The sequence below is a fragment of the Hemicordylus capensis genome, chromosome 8, assembly GCF_027244095.1.
Source record: "Hemicordylus capensis ecotype Gifberg chromosome 8, rHemCap1.1.pri, whole genome shotgun sequence".
Lineage (NCBI taxonomy): Eukaryota > Metazoa > Chordata > Lepidosauria > Squamata > Cordylidae > Hemicordylus > Hemicordylus capensis.
Genome location: NC_069664.1, coordinates 13976698 through 13996448, shown reverse-complemented (window position 1 = coordinate 13996448; position 19751 = coordinate 13976698). Strand labels below are relative to the sequence as shown.

Genomic DNA, 19751 nt, shown 5'->3' with positions numbered 1-19751 from the left:
CAACCACAGTGCTCTGTGGTCTCCAGGAGTCGACTCCGACTCGACAGCACACTTTACCTTTACCTCAGGGAACAGAGCCAACGAAGTCTGGAAAGCAATTAGAAAAGCTGGACAGGATACAGCACCATGGACAGCTCCATGGCCGCACTAACCCAACAATAGTCAGAAGAGGACAGAGCTCTCTTAAATACAAAGCCCTTTCTCACGAGCAGTGAAGAAGCTCCAAATAACTTACCTCCCTGCAGATGAGTGCCGATGTCCTCTTCAGCGGGCGGATCGCCCACACCGATGACTACCAACTATTGCTGGTAGCTTGGGGGCCAGGACACAATGCCCAGGTTGCCCCGTCCCCTGGAGCTCCAACAAAGCACTGTGCGAACCCCCCTCCCCAATATCTCCTCAGTCGATGACAGAAACTGGGTTAGGAGAGCTCTCTCTCCTATCCTCATTTTGGAGGGTGACTGCCAAGGTGGGTTTGCCACCGAGGCGCCACTGGGATAGGATCCGATCCTGGTGGTGCACATGCATAGGCAAAACTGGGCTGGGCTTCCTTAGCTATAGCTTCACTTCCTTCTATAGCTTCACTGAGCTCTTAAATACCACCCAGTTCAGTCTGCTTCACTTGGCTCCGCCTCCCTGCCTCATTGGCAAGGGCTAATAATGTCACAGCCTGGCACTGGAGAGTGACATCATTAGCCCTCACTGATGAGGACAAATGGCTCCCTCCTAGCAATCTTAGAGGGGTATTCCTCTGGCCTGGAGTCTGCACTCTCTTCTCCAGGGGATCCTGCCTCTGTTGACTTGTAGATGCCAGTGAGGGTTATAACTCATCTGGGGTCGGTTTCCAATGGTGTTGCTTTGGAGGTCTTAGCCTGCTGTCTCGAGGGACTTCGTCTATGGAGCTTTGCCAGGCTCTGGCCTGATGTTGGGGTCTAGGACTGATGTCGCCTCCTCAGGGTTGGATTTCAGCCCTATTCACAGGTTATGTCCAACATCCACACAATGGGAGTATATCGTACACACCTACAGTCATTCACAATTCCTACTGAGCACAGATGCAGCAAATACTTCCTATTGGTACCCTGCTTTTGAGGGACCTGTATCCAGGGCTCACCTTTAAACTGAACACAAGTACAATCATTCACATACAAAAACCACATATGGGTGTACCGATATCCGAATGCAGATACAACCTAATAAGCCTCGTCACACGAGTAGCTAAACCTGGGTTATCTGCTTCTAACTCAGCTTGTGTGAACCAGGGCAAATGTCCCAAGGCCTGGTAGTCCAAATCTGGGGAACCCTGCTTCTAACCCAGGTTAGTGAAGAGCAGGAACCCAGGTACCTAGGGTTGTTGATTGTGTATCCAGTTTCCCTGTTGTTTTCAGGTCCCAGTGGCCAGCTGCCATGTTTGTGAGAGAGCACTGCGGCTTGAGGAGCTAGTTATGAATGTGCCGTTCCACACAACCTTCTCTACGGTCCCAGGCTAGAAATGGCTTGAATAGGGCTGGGACTGCCTTGTGGCCAATCAGAGCATGGCTACGGACACCATGGGGTTCCCCACCTTGTGGTGCATCATGGGAATACCCTCCCAATTCTTGGCAGACTTCCTGGCTCCGAGCTTGCTGCGTCTTGTATGTATGCTGAGCTTGCAGAGCCCAATGGAGGATCCGCTCAGTATAGGGTAAGAACTCTCCCAAGCTCCAAACCCACCCCTTCCGATCATGTGCAAGAGTCCCCAATAGGGCTTTGTTTACATGATGGTTCGAGTCTAGGAGGCTATTCTCACGACCAGCAAAAATCAGGCTAGGAGAGTCTAGCCGAGTCTAGCAGGCGAGCCTGGTGGCTTACAAGTGGCTAGCCCACTTGAGCAGCCCTCCCCTTAGCCCAGGTTAGTGGAGTGAGCGCTCTGCTAACCGGGGTCAACGGATCGTGAGTTGGTGTGGCGCAGCTCGGCGCCGTGGCAACTCACGAGGAGACCCCCGACCGGGAGGCTGAAAAACAGCCTCCTATCTCGGGGGTCTCTCCAGCATGCCCTGCGCACTCGTGCAGGGCATGCTGGACGGGGCCGCGCGGCCTCCGAACTCCCCAGCCCCCGCTGGCTCTGTGACGGAGCCGGCTGTCGTGTGGGTGGTCGCAGCGGTCGCCCAGGCAGGGCTTGCTGACCATCTGCGAGGAGAGCAGGCTTAGCCTTCTCTCCCCACAAACTCTCTGGAGGCGGGTCTCATTGATCGTGAGACCCGCCTCTAGGTTTAACGTGGGTTACCAGCATTGAAGCGATTGTGTGAACCCACACCAAGGTGGTTTATGATCCAAGAGTCTCACCTTGGCAATCATTCACATGACAAGTCCATTCCCATGACCAGCCAAGACTGGGCTAAGGGAGTCCAGTCCTGTTTTGGCTGGTCATGTGCCACCACAGGAGCCGTGCAGCTCCCAGTGGCAAGTCCTCTAAAATGCCCCTTCCTTAAATGAGGTTAGTGGAGCGAGTACTCTGCTAACCCCATTTGTGATCATGAATTGCCACGGCGTGACTCCACGGTGACTCAGGAGACTCCTGGCCGGGAGGCTACATTCTGGGGCTCCCCAGAATGCCTTGTGCACTCGTGTGGTGCATCCTGGGACTTCCGGGTGTGTGTGTGTCAGGTGGCCCCCGCCGCCCCAACTGGTTCTGCGATGGAGCCGGTAATTGTGTAGGCAGCTGATCCGGCCACCCAGGGCGAGCTCCCTGCTCGTGTACGGGGAGAGCGGATCAAGCCCGTTCTCCCCGCACCAGCCCACATGGCTTCACACTGCACGTGTGAAGCACTTCAATCACTTCCAAGTAAGGTGGTAACTCACATTAAACCTCAGTTGTTTGACCTGAACAGACCTGAAGGCCCAGGTCTGTTCACACTCATTTTGATCTAGGTTTAATGTGGGTTACCAACATTAGCATGTTTGTGTGATCCCATGCCAAGGTAGTTTATGGCCCGAGATTCCCACCTGGGCATGGGTTCACATGATCACACTAATGTTGGTAACCCACATTAAACCTAGATGTAAACAGGTCTACAGGCTACATTGTTAATATCAGAATCTGGTATTTTCAACAGCTGCTCCTGAGCTCCGGAATGCACTCAGCACTGATATTTGGGGTCTGACTTGGCCCTTTAAGAGGGCCTTAAAAACTAATACCTCTACCCAGGCATTTGGAGGTGTTTAATCTGTGTACTAACTGCCTAAATGATGTTTTAAATGTTTAATTTTAACTGATTAAAATTGTTCTTCATCGCCTCGAGATTGGGTGTTTGAGGCGGTATAGAAATGTAACAAACAATGTTAAAAAGAACCCAGAAAGAAATCATGTTGGGGCCTTTGCCATGTTTTATTATTTCCTAGATATCAAACACTGATTTTAAAAAAGCTTTCAAAGATCAAAATTAAGCACATGCTAAATTACAAAGTTACAAAATGCCCTCATGACAATCAACGGGTGAATACAGTGACTTTTGTTTGTTTTATGGTGTGCTTTTTCTGTTGAACACAGACCTCTCCCACTTACATGGAAGCGGCCATCTTTAAAAGTGGTTCTGTATAGTAGCACTCTAGCAACACACACAGCATACAGTCTAGGTACATATATTCAGAAGGATACCTGTGCAGTCTTTACAGCTTGGCTACACTTAAAAAGTGAACTTTCATACAGACACAGCATCAACGCCAGCCAGTCAGCTGAAACACAGATTAGCAAAAATGTACCCAGTATAAATACTACAGGCCATAAGCGGTACGACAGACCAAAACGTCGTCTTCGGTGGGACTGTTGGTCTTAAGGTTAAATACAGCATTCTCAAAGCCAGCTACATTACTGAAATGCAGAAATCACCCAGAACCTGGGTGTGCTTCTGAACAGCCTGTTCCTATCGTCTGCTGCACAAATCAAAATGAAGATCGGATCAGATGCAAGGGCTCTCTTGAGCATGGAAGTCTGTGGCGTTGCATTGGTGGAGTGTCGTACCTATCTGGGCATATGCATACTAGGAAAGCATATCAGGGGAAACAGAAAGCCTGGTGTGGGCAGAAAGGGGCCATGTGTTGGGAATGGGAACAGAGTAGATTGGGGGGGACAACAAAATGAAGTGCAATCCTATTGTGCCAAGAACCACAGGATAAGGCCCCAATCCTTCGCATGCTTAACTTGGGAGCTAACCCCACTGAACCCAGGGGGACTGGAGTAAGATAGGCTTTGGATTGTGGTGTACATTGCGCAAACTATTTACCTAAAAGCAGTTAAGTGTCATTCATGACACTCCAGAATCCCACTGAAGGCAAAGGGATTACTCCATAAGAAAGGGTGGAGCCATGGCCTGGTGGTAGAGTACCTGACTGCATCCTTGGTAGCATCTCCAGGTAGGGCTGAGAGAGACCCTTTCCTGGGACCTTGAAGGGTCACTGCCTGCCAGTCAGTGTAATCAGGGCTGCACAACTTTGGCCTTCTAGCTGTTTCTGAACTACAACTCCCATAATTCCCAGTCACAGTGGCCAATAAAGGATGATGGGAGCTGTAGTCCAATATCTGCAGCATGGCAGAAGTTGTGCTGCTCTGGTATAGACCAGGGATTCTCAACGCTGGGTCCTCAGATGTTATTGGACTTCAACTCCCATAATCCCCAGCCCCAGTGGCCTCTGTTTGAGGATTATGGGAGTTGAAGTCCAATAACATCTGGGGACCCAACGTTGAGAATCCCTGGTATAGACAATGCTGAGCTAGATGGACCGTTGTACTGACTTGGTACAATGCAGGACGTCTGCTTAACTGTTTTTAGGAGGATGGCATAGGGAGGGTCAATGTGGGGTCTGGGCATGGCAGTCATTCTCAGTCCCGCATACACGTTGTGTGAATTCTAGCACACCACTTGCACCTCCAGTGGACTGAGAGCCCATCTTGGAGTTCAGAATTCCACAATGCATCACCTCTGTCTGCTTACCAGTTCCTGCAAGAAGCCTAGTCAGATGTGCAACCTCTGGAATGACCCTGGTACCTGTAGTCGGCCGTTCAGCAAGCTCAGTGAAATGGATCCCTAGCAACGTCACTAGATGGAAGAGAAGGTGAGCTGGGTGCTTTGTTGAAGGCTGGGTCATTTGCAGCAACTTATTCGCTGGCATAAACGCTGATGTAAGTCCCTAAGAGTCACAGAGCTGGAATTCTGCTCCCATGTGGATATATACACAATTGCTAATAACATCATCAGATATTGACATGGCCGCATCGTAGGGGGTAAAACAGAACCCTTCCTGATCCACTCATCTGTAGAATCAGAACTGTGCCATGCAAACATTGCATTTCCCCAACGTTCATCAACAGGAGTGCTTTTCCCCTGGAACTGCCAAGAACATCCTAAACAACCCCTGCTAACTACCTTAAGAGGCTGCTTTTAAAGCAGTGACTGGAATGGAATGGGATCTTTATTTCAGTCATCGACTGGGCAAAAGCAGTGACGGAGGTCGTGTTAAGCGACCAATTGAGGCAGGCAGGGAGGGCGTGGGGGGAAGGCAAGAGCAAGCTTCCCTTCCCCCCAAATGACCGGTCCTCTTCTGTGTGATGTGTGGTCCACCTGCTCTATGCAGCACGGATCTCTGGAGGCGGAGACTCGTCTCGGCATCCAGGGATCCCACAATGCCCCACGTGATGAGTGCAGTTAATTGGGGGATTCCCCCGGGAGTTGAGCGCTCTAGGCGCCCGACTGTGTATGCTCGGGCTGTGTGCAGCAGACACATAAGTGCACGCTCGGGCCCTTAACCCTGCCTAAAGGATGGGGTAAAAAGTAGGGTCGGGCGATGTGGCAGTGCCAGGATTGGCCCCGATCCTGGCACTATACACAAGCAGCCTAACCTAGGACTGCCCTAGCCTGAGTTAGGCGGCTTGTGAGAATAGCTTTGCTCTCTCATATTTAAGGGAGGAGCGAATGTTTCCATTCTGCCCAATGCAGCATCTTTCCAGCAACTGTTCCTGGACTCTACTTTGCATTTCTTTTTAGATTGTGAGCCCTTTTTGGGACGGGGAACAATCTTGTTTCCCCTCCATGTAAACTGCTTTGAGAACTGTTTTGTGGAAAAGCGGTATATCAATATTCTAAATACATGAGTAACTGCTACTGTTACAGGTAAATAATTTAAGGTTTTAGTAGACCTGCCTCTCCTTAAACAACTTCAATAATCAGTTGCATCTCCATTGAAAGGACATTCACATTCATGCACAAAAAGCAGACAGAGCAAATTTTGGGGGCATAGCGTCTCTCTAAATGAGGCTCTTTTTCACCATGGTCTGCTTCCAAAACATGTAACTGACTCTGCCTCAACAGACAAGACAGGTTGCTGGGCAACCTCAGAGGCGAACTGGCTCATTGCTTGAGTAGCCAACGGTTGTGGCCACCAGTTTATTTATTAAGGAGGCAAAAATCTGCCCAAACTCATGCAAGAATGGATCATGTTGGCCAGGGGTTCTTAACCTTGGGCACCCAGATATGGTTGGACTACAACTACCACCACCCCCAGCCACAATGGCTGAAGGTTGAGAACCCCCGATGTAGGACGTGCTCACCTAAAGATTTGTATGGATCTCAGATACCCTGTCCAAGTGTACCTCCTCACCACAACGACCATGGTCCTGTGGCCTCAAGGATACCCAAGACAGTTGCATCTGCTAAGCCATAAAGCCCAAAGAGCATGGTAGTTCTTTGTCTAGATGCCCCTCATCCCCTGCCTCTGAACTCCCAACTACTTTTTATCTTTTGTCACTAGGGCCACATGACTTTGCTCCTGGAATTTTTTTTTACAAAGATGGACATCAGAATGGCTTCACACATCATGACCTATGGGAGTGCACTTGTGCTCCTGGTTGTTTAATATCTAGCTCTTGGGCCCAAACCAGACTCTCAAGGTATCTCCTCTGTTGTTCTCCAGACTTTTCCATCATAATTAAGTGGAATGGTCTGAGAAAGCTGTTGGAACAATCCTTCCCCTTTCTTTGAGGGACGACTCAAGAGCCACGTGCCCCAAGGGGAAAAAAGAGTACTCAGGCCAGAGCAGCTCATACCATCAGCTCCTGAAAAGACCCTCAACAGCCTGTTAGGCCAGCCTTTCCCCATCTTTCCAGGGCCACCTGGAGATCTGCCTGTTATGGGCGAGTCCAGGTCAGGAAAGCAAAGCTGGTCAGCTCTTGAAGGCACCAACACACTTGAGACAACCCTGTTGGATCTTATGTGGCTTTTGTGGTTGGCTTCCTATTTTCGAGCTATCAACCACCCAGCATGCTATGCAGAAAGGTGATATAGAAATGTAGCAAATACACAGACCCACACGTCCTTTCACACCTTTCCTCCTCCACCACAGTGAGATGCCTATGTGCCAAATGTGGGGTAAGACCTCACATCTCGTGCAGAGGTGGATGCACAAATTTGACTTTATATATTTTGCATGTGGAGAACAGAGCATGAGCCACATACATGACATTGAGGAGTGAAATTTCATGGAGCTCCATGTGTATCTTGCGCTACGTGGGCCCCTAGCTCTGAAGAAGCATATTATGTTGGTTGTGGTTGGTTGTTTCCCTCCATTGCAAGCTATGCCCTTGGCCGCTTTCCCTACACATTACTTTGTACCATTGGATGCAGAATCAAATGATGAATTTGTCTGCTTGGCAACTGGTATGTTCACTAATACTTAGCAGATGAGACTCCACCAAAGAAGGACAGAAGCAAGAAGGTGCTCTCCACAAAACCGTTGCTTTATAGAGCTCTCATTCCTTCCGGACATTTGCTAGGTCAACGACAAGGGGGAGGCTAAAGGAGGACCACTTCAGTGTATCAGGAAACACAAGAGAAACGTGATGATCACAAGCACGGAGGGGTTGGCGAGGAGGAGGGCGACGCCCGACACCAAGCGGTACTGTTCGGTGCACATTTCACGCACCACTTTGGTCACCACTTTTGTTTCCATCTCGTCGGCCGTTTGGTTCCCAGTGGGCTCGATATACTCTCTCACCGTCATGTTCACGCAGTCTCTCACAAAGACGTCCCTGGAAACAGGTTCGCCGTACTTCTGGTAGTACACTTGGTCAGAGTAACGGTCGCGGTTTTGGTGCCACCACCGCTCCTCGTCGTGGTTGTTGAAACGGAAATTCATATTCGACATGGCGCTGCCTAAGAGGTAGCCGCCGAGGGCTCCCGCTGCGACGCCGGCCACAGCTGCTCCGGCCACGTGCTTCATCTTGGGTTTGGCCGGCTTGGGCTTCCATGGCTTCGAATTGTACTGGCCCCAGTTGCCACCTCCGCCATAACCAGGGTTCTGTGGGTACCCAGGGCGTTGGGGATACCCAGGGTTTTGGGGGTACCCAGGACGTTGGGGGTAGCCAGGATTGTGCTGTGGATACCCAGGATTTTGCTGCGGATAGCCAGGATTGCGTGGAGGGTAGGCAGGGTTTTGTGGGTAGCCAGGGTTTTGTGGAGGGTAGCCTGGCTGACGCTGACTACCTGTATTCCAGCCCCCACCAGGTTTATTCTTCCCCTTTTTGGAAAGGGAGACATCGCTCTGCAGTAAGATCAAGAGGATTGCGATCCAGCTGGTCATCAGATACTTCCCCATGGCAGTTATTCTGCAAGAGACAATGGGGACAAAATCTTGTTAAATAAGGAAAAGTCAGTAGGTCAGACTAAATGTGGCACTGGAGGTGCATGATGATTCTTATTCTTAATTTCATTTATATATCACCCATCCAAAAATAGCTAAGGGCAGCACACCATCGGAAATGAGACCTTTTAAAATAGTAGCATAACACTCATCGAAAGCCATTAAAACCATTTAAATATTATTAAAAGCCAGGCTAAAGAGGAGGATGAGGAGCCCAGATTGATGTCCGGGGTTATGTTTGTCCTGTAAAGTCGGTTATGCCAAGAGATAACTGCCCAGTGAGTTTCATGGCTGATCAGGATTTGAACTCAGGTCTCCCCGGTCCTAGTCCAACGCTCTAACCACTATGCCATCACTCAACCTGGAGCACCAGCTAGGAGAGAAGCTCTACTTTGCTCTGTGGATACAGTTGTAATATCACTTCCCAAACTGGCAGGGAAGCTCCAGCCCTACTCGGGTCGAAAATCTCTGGTTTAGATAATCCTTAGGGATCAATGCCAGTTGCCATTGGCTCTTATTAGAAATGATGGGCAGGCAGAACAGAGAATAGTCCCTTTACTCATGGCTCTTGGGGAAGAGGGGAGGGCAAGAGGGAATCCTGCTGAATAGTCCATATTTAGTTCTCCAAATTAGCCCAACTCCTCTGTTGAGTCTGCATTGTTCCTTTCTCTCTGTGCCTTTGCTTTCATTTTCTATTTCCGACTACACTTCTCTTTGTTTTAATCTTTGCCCTCCTGCCGACATGATCCTGTGTTCCACTGAAAGTCCCTTCACTCTGGGTTGCCTGCAAAACAGATCTTATGTATCCCAGGCGTGTCTCTGCTAGCTGGATTTTGCTCTGCTCTGGGTAAGCAACTGCCAGGGCCTGAAGTGCTAGAAGGGAGTGTGAACTTGGCACGCATCATCATTTCACTTCAATACTACTAAGCTCAGCACTATCTTTTGCCAGCATTCAAAGTGACAAAGGGATTCGGTTTTGGATCTGAGCCACAAAAATGGTCTGAAACTAGATCTTAAGAGTGAACATAAGAATATAAGAACAGCCCTGCTGGATCAGGCCGAAGGCCCATCTAGTCCAGCATCCCGTTTCGCACAGTGGCCCACCAGATGCTGCTGGAAGCCACAGGCAGGAGTTGAGGGTATGCCCTCTCTCCTGCTGTTACTCCCCCGCAACTGGTACTCAGAGGCATCCTGCCTTTGAGGCTGGAGGTGGCCTGTAGCCCTCCGACCAGTAGCCAATGACAGACCTCTCCTCCATGAAGTTATTCAAACCCCTCTTCAAGCCATCCAGGTCGTTGGTTGTCACTACATCTTGTGGCAGAGAATTCCACAAGTTGATTACGCGTTGTGTGAAAAAGTACTTCCATTGGTTGGTCCTAGATTTCCTGGCAATCAATTTCATGGGATGACCCTTGGTTCTAGTGTGATGTGAGAGGGAGAAGAATTTCTCTCTATCCACTTTCTCCACACCATGCATGATTTTATAGACCTCTATCATGTCTCCCCGCAGTCGTCTTTTTTCTCAACTAAATAGCCCCAGGTGTTGTAGCCCTGCCTCATAAGGAAGGTGCTCTAGGCCCCTGATCATCTTGGTTGCCCTCTTCTGTACCTTTTCCAGTTCTACAAAAGGTACAGAACTGGAAAAGGTGAGACAATATCACTCCAGTATTGAGAGAGCTACGCGAGCTGCCAATAAGTTTCCAGGCAAAATACAATGTGCTAGTTATATCCTACAAAACCCTAAACAGCTTCAGCCCGGGGTATTTAAGAGAACGTCTTCTTTGCTATGAATCACACTGCCCTTTACGATCATCAGGAGAGGTTCATCTGCAATTGCAGATGGTGGCTACTCAGGGAGTAGCTACTCAGGGATGGGCCTGGTGGCTACTCAGGGATGGGCCTTCTCCGTTGCTGCCCTGAGGCTTTGGAACGCGCTCCATGTTGAAATAAGAGCCTCCCCATCTCTTAAAAAAAGGCAGCCAAGAAACATTTGTTCACCCAGGCTTTTAATTAGATACTGTTTTAATTGTTTGATTTTTAATGGTTTTAAAGTTTTAAATTTCAAATAGTTGTAATGTTTTAACCTTTTTACTTGATGTTTTTATTGTTTTGTTGTAAACCGCCCAGAGACTTGCATTTTGGGCGGTATACAAATATGTTAAATAAATAATAAAATAAATACAATAAATAAAGTCAGTGGGAAATCTCTTATTCAGAATCTCTCTCTCTTTCTCTTAAAAAAAAAGCATTTTCAGCTTTCCCTGAGCATGTTCTAGTGTAAAAAACACTGCATTGCAACTTCTCTGGGTGTGGGCCCCCCACAAAGGCCTTTAGGCCCAGGCTCCAAAATTACCTAGGTGCACGTCTGCCCCCATCTAATTCCCCCCCCCTGCCATTTTGCAAGATTTGATTGGAGAAGGGCAAAGTGGATGTTGAAAAGCATGCAAAAGAATATGTTGGATTTTAGAAAAAAGCTCCTTCTCCTCTGCAGGCCTTGACCTTTCCACAATGAAAGGGCCTTGTGTTTTTCATATACAGTAGTGTTTTTCAAGAGAGCCTTGTGTTTTTGAATATACAACAGCCCAATGCTGTGATTGCCACAGCACAAGGAGAAATCTTCCCCGTTACTCAGTCAAGGAAATGGCACCATTAGCCTTGCATAAGCAGCACTGGTTGAGGGTCCCAAATACTCCATTGTATCATGGTGTCTTTTTCAGTGCCTGTAACCTAAGGTTAGAGGCACTTTAGGAGAGGAGAGCTGGTCTTGTGGTAGCAAGAAGCCGCTGCCAGTCTGGGTAGACAATACTGAGCGAGATGGACCAATAGTCAGCTTCCTGTGCTCCTAAATGGATCGCCAGATACACCTTCCAAATGGGATTTCCGTCTTCTGTGGGTTGGCTCTGTATGGTTACATAACTGAGCAGGGATCTCGCACAGAAATTAACCCTGCTTGCAAACCTACAGCTGAACATGTAGAAACCTATCCTTGATGTTTACAGCATCCTGCAACAGAGTCTTTCAAAGCAGAGGCTCTCAAACTTGAGCACCCAGATGCTGGACTACAATCCCCATCACCCCCACCACAATGGCCTTTGGCCACTGTAGCTGGGGATGATGGGAGTTGTAGTCCAACAACAGCTGGGAAGCACTTTGAACATTCTAAAGCAGGGGAAGGCAACCTTGGCGCTCCAGCTCTTCTTGAACTACAAATCCCATCATCCCCAGGCACAATTTATGGAAATTGTGGTTCAAAACCAACTGGAGAACCAAGGTTGCCCACTCCTGTTCTAAAGCATGCTAAAAATCCATACTTTTAAAATTTTGAATTTCTGTGTGATCCATTTAGGTCACAGGCACTTAAAGATACACCATGTCACAATGGAGTATTTGGGCCCCTCAACCAGTACTGCTTATGCAAGGCTAATGGTGCCATTTCCTTGACTGAGTAACAGGGAAGATTCTTCCTTCTGCTGTGGCAATCACAGCATCGAGCAGTTGTATACCGAAAAGCATCGAAATATCAAACACTGAAATATCACTTCTCAGCTCAAGAAAACCAAACCACCAAAGCAATTTGCGAATTAGGACAACAGAAGCCGGCAAAAGACAAAATCAAAACAGTGGAATCCAAAACATACATACTAATATTATTGTGACTGAATCATAAAAAGCATGAAACAAAGAGTTGGTAAGCAACTTATAAAGTTTAGAGACAAAAATGCTGTATAAGCTCTTTTTAAAAGAAGGACTAGGGAAAGGGATGCCAGAATTGATTAAATATGATCTTCTTTACTTGATTAACAATGCCACTTTTAACTTATTGATTTCAGTAGTGGTACGAATACGACAAACATTTATACGAATATGATGAATATTTACATAGAGCTTTTCAACAAAAGTCCCCAAAGCGGTTTACATAGATATAAATAAATAAAATGGATGTTGTGCTGGGGATGGATAGGGCCAGTTGCTCTCCCCCTGCTAAATAAAGAGAATCACCACTTTGAAAAAGGTGCCTCTTTTGTTCAGTTGGCAGGGGGTAAAGGCAAACTGTATTCTGAATACGTTTATTGCTTCTACAACCACTTAGCATTCATTTCAGGCTAACAAAGTGCTCAGTGCTGTGCAGAATTTAGAAGCAAAGTGATCCCATGTTGGAATGTTTATAATCTACAATAGAGGGGCAAGTGAAGTCCTAGGTGTGGTGGGGAAAGTCAGAGATTAGGGCATGGGATGCAAAGACGGGCTGACATTGCAGCCAGGCAGTCGTGGTGTTGTGGGTGAGGAGATGCAAGGAAGGTTTTAATGGTGACACATTTCTTTTATTAAGGGTGTTAACATAGGAACATAGGAAGCTGCCATATACTGAGTTAGACCCTTGGTCCATCTAGCTCAGTATTGTCTTCACAGACTGGCAGCAGCTTCTCCAAGATTGCAGGCAGGAATCTCTACCAGCCCAATTTTAGAAATGCCAGGGAGGGAACTTGGAACCTTCTGCTCTTCCCAGATCGGCTCTGTTCCCTTAAGGGGAATATCTTATAGTGCTCACACTTCTAGTCTCCCATTCATATGCAACCAGGGCAGACCCTGCTTAGCTAAGGGGACAAGTCATGCTTGCTACCACAAGACCAGGTCTCCTCCTCTGACAAACTAAGAGTTTTTAAATGGAATAAAACCAATCTATTAACTGTGATGAAAGTAATCATAATGCAAAGCCTCAACAAGGGGGTCTTCCTGAGGACTGCAATGGAAAATTTCCCAGAAGAATAACAATAACTTAATAAACTAAGCAACTACTACCGGTAAGTGTTACAGAAAAATATTGCCCATTGCCTGCTTTGTCTTTATATCAGGGAATACAGGAAAACCCCGTTACTCACGGTGGTTCTGTTCCTTGCCTACTACCACAAGTAATGGAACTGCGAGAAACGAGGCATTAGGCCTATGGGGGAAGTGGGGTTAGGTTCCAGAGTGTAGGGAAAGGGCAAAAAAAGTCCAAAACCAGCCAAAAAACTTACTGTGGCATGCTCCGCGGGGGTCTGCATATGTCCAGGAATCCCCTGCATGTGCCCAGGAATGCCCCCCCCCGCCAAATGCAAAAAATTGCAGGAAAAAGCCAGATTTTTTCCAGAAACAAGACACAAAAAGGCTCCTTTAGAGAAAATGGCTGGGTGCTTTCCAGATTGTTCAGCGGCAGTTTACTTTGGCACGGCAGAATCGTGCAAACTTAAAATCGAAGCAAATCGTGCAAACTTAAAGCCCATTGGTATTATGAGAGATAAATATTTGAATGGTGTAATAAACTGCATTCCAGGTGAGCGGTCTCAAATGGGCATTAGATGTATACCATAAAGGTGAACGTAAGACATTTGATCAAATAAAATAACATTTTATAGAGCACAGATGCTCCTTTAAGTCCTTCAAATTTATTACGTAAAAAAAGGTCTCTTGTAAAAATGTTGTTAAAAGCATGTGAAGAACAAACAAACATTTTGGTGTCAAACGCCAGCCTCAATGTTGTCCCTTTATCTTCTGTGGATCACCTGCTTATAATGTTCACAGCTTTAATTATACACACACTGGCAGTAATTTCAATCAAACAAATGAGGTAAACAGGATAAAGGGAACCAAGGCAACCAAGAACCAAGGGAGCTGTGTTTCTGTATTCCTTCATTAAAGGTAAAGTGTGCCATCTAGTCGGTGTCGACTCCTGGCGAACACAGAGCCCTGTGGTTGTGTTTGGTAGAGTACAGGAGGAGTTTACCATTGCCTCCTCCCGCGCAGTCTGAGATGATGCCTTTCAGCATCTTCCTAGATCGCTGCTGCCCAATATAGTAGCAGTGGGGATTCGAACCGGCAACTTTCTGCTTGTTAGTCAAGCATTTCCCCACTGCACCACTTAAGGTGACTCATTCCTTCATTACATACTCCTTAATAGGCAATATAGTTCATGGTCTCCTTTAACTCTTCCCTCCCATCAGGGGCGGATCCGGGTGGGGTGGGGTGGATTAATTGCACCCCCTGTGAATTAATGTTGAGTCTCTTGGAGATCAGCAGTAGCAGAGAGCAAAAAAAGGGTTAACTTTTCTCCCAGCCCTATTGGTTCTCCTGGGGTCTTGTTCCCCTCCCCTGCTTGGAATTTGTATGTAACTGCAGAGCCAAGGAAGCTGGCTGTTGGGCTCCCTCCAAGGAGGAAAGTCAAACATTTTGTAAAAACCAACCCTTTGCTGTTTGTTTGGTTTGTGTGTGATTTGTTCCCCTTGGTCAAGCTACCATGTTGCTCTCTCCCACCCACGCTACCAACTGTGTGTGTGTTGTACATGTGAAAGTGAGTTTTAAGCTTTAAAAAAAAAAAAAAAAAGCCCAGTTCCAAATATGCCACAACTGTTCTAGTGCAAACTTGTAAGAAAAACCCTTCCTATCCCAACAGTATGCATTGCCTTCTTGTGAGGAAATTAGTCAGTGCAAAAGTATTAAAAGGTTTGAAAAGAAGGGGGGGGGATGCTCTGACAAAATGGATCTGGTTTTGTTCTTGTTCCTGAAGATACACTGCTTATAGCTCTAATCTGGTCTCTGTGTTTGGGTTTCTTTTTCTCCCCCACACCCTTAAAAATATTTATATGCTGCTTTTTTAGCAAGAGTTCTCAAAATGGCTTAGATAGCAACATATAAGAAAATGGTTCTCTTAACATGTTTTCCCTTTTAAACATTATTATTTTATTTTGCTTTGTGCTTGTAACATGCTCCCCCACCAAAAGTCTATTTTTGTACACTTGCTTCAAAATAAGGCTTTGCAAATCAGTTCACAAGAAACACATTTTTAAAACTCCCTTGCCTTTAAATTCTTTGTCTTTAAATTCTGCAAAAGTGGGGTAACTCCATATATGATATTCTGCTGTCCTATGTGAAATCAAAATGGTAGCTTTTCTTTCTGTAATGTATAGACACACACTATATATTGTATATATACTGTAGTATATAGACATATACTATTGTTGCATATGAGTTTTTGCTTAAATGAAATGTAGTCAATAAAAGAGATCAAACTGGATTGCATGTTGCTGTGATTGGTGTAAAAAAGGCTATTTGAATTTGCTTGAGTTTACATGCTTGCTTACAATTGGAGTACATATGGCTAAAAGTCTAATTAATGTGTGTGTGTTCTTCCTCCAAAGAGGAGGTCAGGGTAGTGTACATGTTTTTCCTCCCCACTTTTATCCTCACAACAATCCTGTGGGGCAGGTTGGAGAGGGGAGAGAGAGTGTCTCAGCTAAAGCCCCACAGTGAGTTTCATGACTAAATGGGGGACACAAGTCCCCTACTCCTAGTCTTGACACTCTAATCACTACACCACATTGGTTCTTCTCAGCTGTGCTGAGAAGTTTGGAAAGATATATTTGTTTAAGAATGACCAAGAATGATGTTGTAGAGTGTTATATGTTTAATGTTTTGTAGTCATAGGCTTGGGCTTCTTCTTTCTTCTCTTTTTTAATGATGGTAGCTATAAATGTATTGTAATGGTGTCTGGTGTTTTTAAATAAAACTCTTTTAAGGAAACTTTTATTTTATTTATTTATTTTAAAATAATAAATTTTGGCATTATTTTATTTATTTATTTATTTTGATTTCTATACCGCCCTTCCAAAAATGGCTCAGGGTGGTTTATATAGAGAAATAATAAATAATAAATATGATGGATCCCTGTCCCCAAAGGGCTCACAATCTAAAAAGAAACACAAGATAGACACCAGCAACAGTCACTGGAGGTCCTGTGCTGGGGGTGGATAGGGCCAGTTACTCTCCCCCTGCTCAATAAAGAGAATCACCATGTTAAAAGGTGCCTCTTTGCCAAGTTAGCAGGGCCCTTTATAGCTTTAAAGGGACCACAATACAGTCATCCTGTATGCAGTCTATGAACTGGCATTATATTATTTATTTATTACATTTATATACCGCCCCATCCAAACGGCTCTGGGTGGTGCAATACAGGGACTTTTATCTGTATCAGATTTGGATCAGAGGCAGAGCAGAGGTGATGCATCTGTGTATAAAGATGACCTTCCAAGGGTCTCTGCTTCTGCAAATCTTTGCTCTCTGATAAACTGGGGAAATTTTTTAAATTTGTGATCAAAGCTTTAGGAGTACCAGTTGATCTATCCAAGCATCCAGCCTTCCTCCAAAAAATGATCCGTTCTTTGGAAACGCTGCATAAAGCCGACGATGCACAGCATCAGCAGGCCTCCGAGGTGCACAGCTCTGATTAATGCCTGTGTTTGTGTTTGGAGATGAAACGCAGGCAACAAGGGATCAGTTTCATTAATGCGGTTGACCCTATTTTTAAGTGCAGTACGTTTGAGATCACCAACGAGAGCGTTCCAGCAAAACACTGGGAGATGTTCTTTAGGGAAGCATCACATGTTGGCAAAGAGAGGGGAGGAGCGCTATTTACGAACCAGGTTATGGACGAGCACAAGACTGCTGAGTTAGAACTAGGCGTCTCCTTTTGCTTGCTGAGAAGTGGGGCTTGCTTTCTGCGCCCAGAAAGACCTGGGCACAGGTCTGGGCAAAAACTGGTACATTTTTTTACAGATGCATTTCCTCACTTCATCTGAATCAATGCAAATTGCGGCTCATGAGCCTGAGTTCCCACTAAATCTATCATGATTTAGCAGCACAGAGATAAAGCTATCGCATTGTGACATTGCCTTTTGTCCTGTACATCCCGTGAGCATCTCTCCAGTTCCTCATACAAGTGATCTCAGGATGCAAGCAGCAAAAAAGCAACACGCCTTGCCCTCACAAGCACCATTTTGCCTTTCAGAGACAGGATGTACGGAGAATGGGGTTTTCTGCCATCAAGGGTTGTTATATAATTAAAAGCAGCATGGCAGGATTTTTGCAACCAAGAAATGCTCCCTTGCCTTCCTTCAAGGCAGAAAGGAGGTGTCTCAAATTATCCCAGAATGCAGCCACCCTGGTTGTACACAAGAGGTAATTCTTTTGTATGTTATCCAAAATAGAAGTGTTAAATAGCCTAAATCATTGGTGGCCCAAAGGAAGATTCCAGTTGTCATTTGCCAACAGTGAGAGTGGGGAGCTGGTGTGAGGGCAGCATCCTTCATGGAGGGGTCATATACCACCAGCCCTGATATGGGCCAGCACACCCCCTTAAGCCGTTTTGGCACAGCCATGGGCATGGGGGGGGGGGAAGTGGGCAGTTGCCCCCTCCCCACTGAGAGTGTTCCCATTGAATTCAATGGGGGAGACTCACAGGGAGCAGGTATTCGATGGCTGGCTTTGCCCTCTCCACCGGACAAAGTTCTGCAGCCCATGAGACCCCCCAATGTTGTTGGACTATAACTCCCATCACTGCCCAACCACAATGCCCTTGGGATGATGGGAGCTGTAGTCTAAGGACCTCCGAGGATCAGGGGCGTGGCTACAACTGAATGGGGCGAGTGGGGGGCGGGGGCCAGCTATCCCTGAAGGAGGGGGCAGCTTGCTCTCTGCCGTCCCCTCCCGACCTTGCTGGGCTGGAACAAGGCTGGGAACCCCTCTGCCTTCCCGCAACCAAATGCATGATGCCACTGGGACAAAGGCAGGCTCTCTTCTCTCTCGCCCCCGCCCTCCCTCCCTCCCTCCCCCCACCCCGTGCCCTTCCCTTTCCTCCGGGTCGAATTTGAGACTGCGATTGAAGAAGCGACGCAGCGGCGGCTCCTTCTGGAAAGCGCCCAGCGCCGCATCCCACCGCGCACCAGCAACGAAGCTCTCTGTCTCTCCCCGCAGGCTTGCACACCGCTGGATCTACACCCGCCCCCCCCCCCCGCCCAGCCCGGGCGGCATCCTCTGTCTCCGATGCGCCATCTTGCCTGGCGGCCTCCTGTCCTCCACCGCCCCCCCCCCGGCCCCTCTGCGGCCGCCCGGTTCCATGCCCCCCCCTCCCCGCAGCCTCCTGCTCCTCCTCCCCGCTGGCCGCCCCTGGGTCTGCGGGAGCGGCGGGCGCTGCACCCACCTGCGCCTTGCTTGCCTCCCCTGCGCGGTCCTCCTGGAGCGGTTGGCGCCTTCTGATGCGGGGGGGCACTCTCGGCTTCCGCGCGCCGGCTCTCAGCTCGAATGACCGGACTCGGCTCTACCAGGCGCCGCTGCCCTGCGCTCGCTGCTGCCCGGCCGGAGGGGAGGCGGGGCGGACAGGCGAGGAGGAGGAGCTCCGGCCCAGCGCTCGCCTCCGCCCTCCCCCGCCAGGCTCCGCTCCCGGCCGCCAGGGGGCCCCACCCAGCAGCAGCACATTTACAAGGGCCGCGAGCCTCGAGGGGTTGCGTAGGGGGGGGGACCCCTGCCCTGACCCCTGCCCTCCTAGGCAGCTTGGGGTAAAGGGAGGGAGGGGGGCATAGAATGGAAGTGGGGGATCAAAGCCCCCCACCCCCAGCAGGCCTGTAGCCAGCCTAAAAGTCTTGGGGAGGGGATAACAAAAGTGGGGATGGGCCAGGTTCTATGGCCGTTTAAAAACAACAACAACAACACAACAACAACAACACAACCCCAAGCAGACAAGCAACTCTCTCACTCACTCAAAACATAGACCCCCCCCCCATAGAACACAGACCCCTGCAAATATGAGTAAACATGCCAAGACTGTGTTGCATTGTTTATCAGATATTTTAAAAACTGGGTGGATCTCCTTTTAATTATCCATTGTAATTACTACCAGAATGTTTATATCCTGTAGAAGTTATACATTGTTATTATTTATTTGAAAGCTATTTTGAGGATATTTAAAATAATTAAACGGGCATGCACTCTCTCTCTCTCTCTCACTCCACAAATTATACGCACAAATCATTTATTTGGGCATAAATCTGAAAGCACTCTGTCCAAGTCAATACAGAGAGCATTTGCAGTAGTGCACAATCTGATCCCATTAATCAATCAGTGTAAGCCTACTTTGGATTATTTAATAATAAATAATAAATAAGCAAACTGGGAAGAGCATCCAAGTTCCAAGTTCCCTCCCTGGCTTCTCCAAGATAGGGCTGAGAGAGATTCCTGCCTCCAACCTTGGAGAAGCTGCTGCCAGTCTGGGT

General features: G+C 47.6%; 1 protein-coding gene across 1 annotated transcript; it reads right to left on the bottom strand.

The window, feature by feature from the left end:
• Positions 1-3343: 3343 nt before the first annotated feature.
• Positions 3344-18887, bottom strand: PRNP (prion protein). Its single transcript, XM_053269659.1, has 2 exons — positions 18683-18887; positions 3344-8635 (listed from the first exon to the last, which is right to left on the bottom strand). Exon 2 carries the CDS (start codon positions 8623-8625, stop codon positions 7840-7842), a length of 786 nt encoding a protein of 261 aa, XP_053125634.1. The 5' UTR covers positions 8626-8635; positions 18683-18887; the 3' UTR covers positions 3344-7839.
• Between the last annotated feature and the right edge of the window lie 864 nt (positions 18888-19751).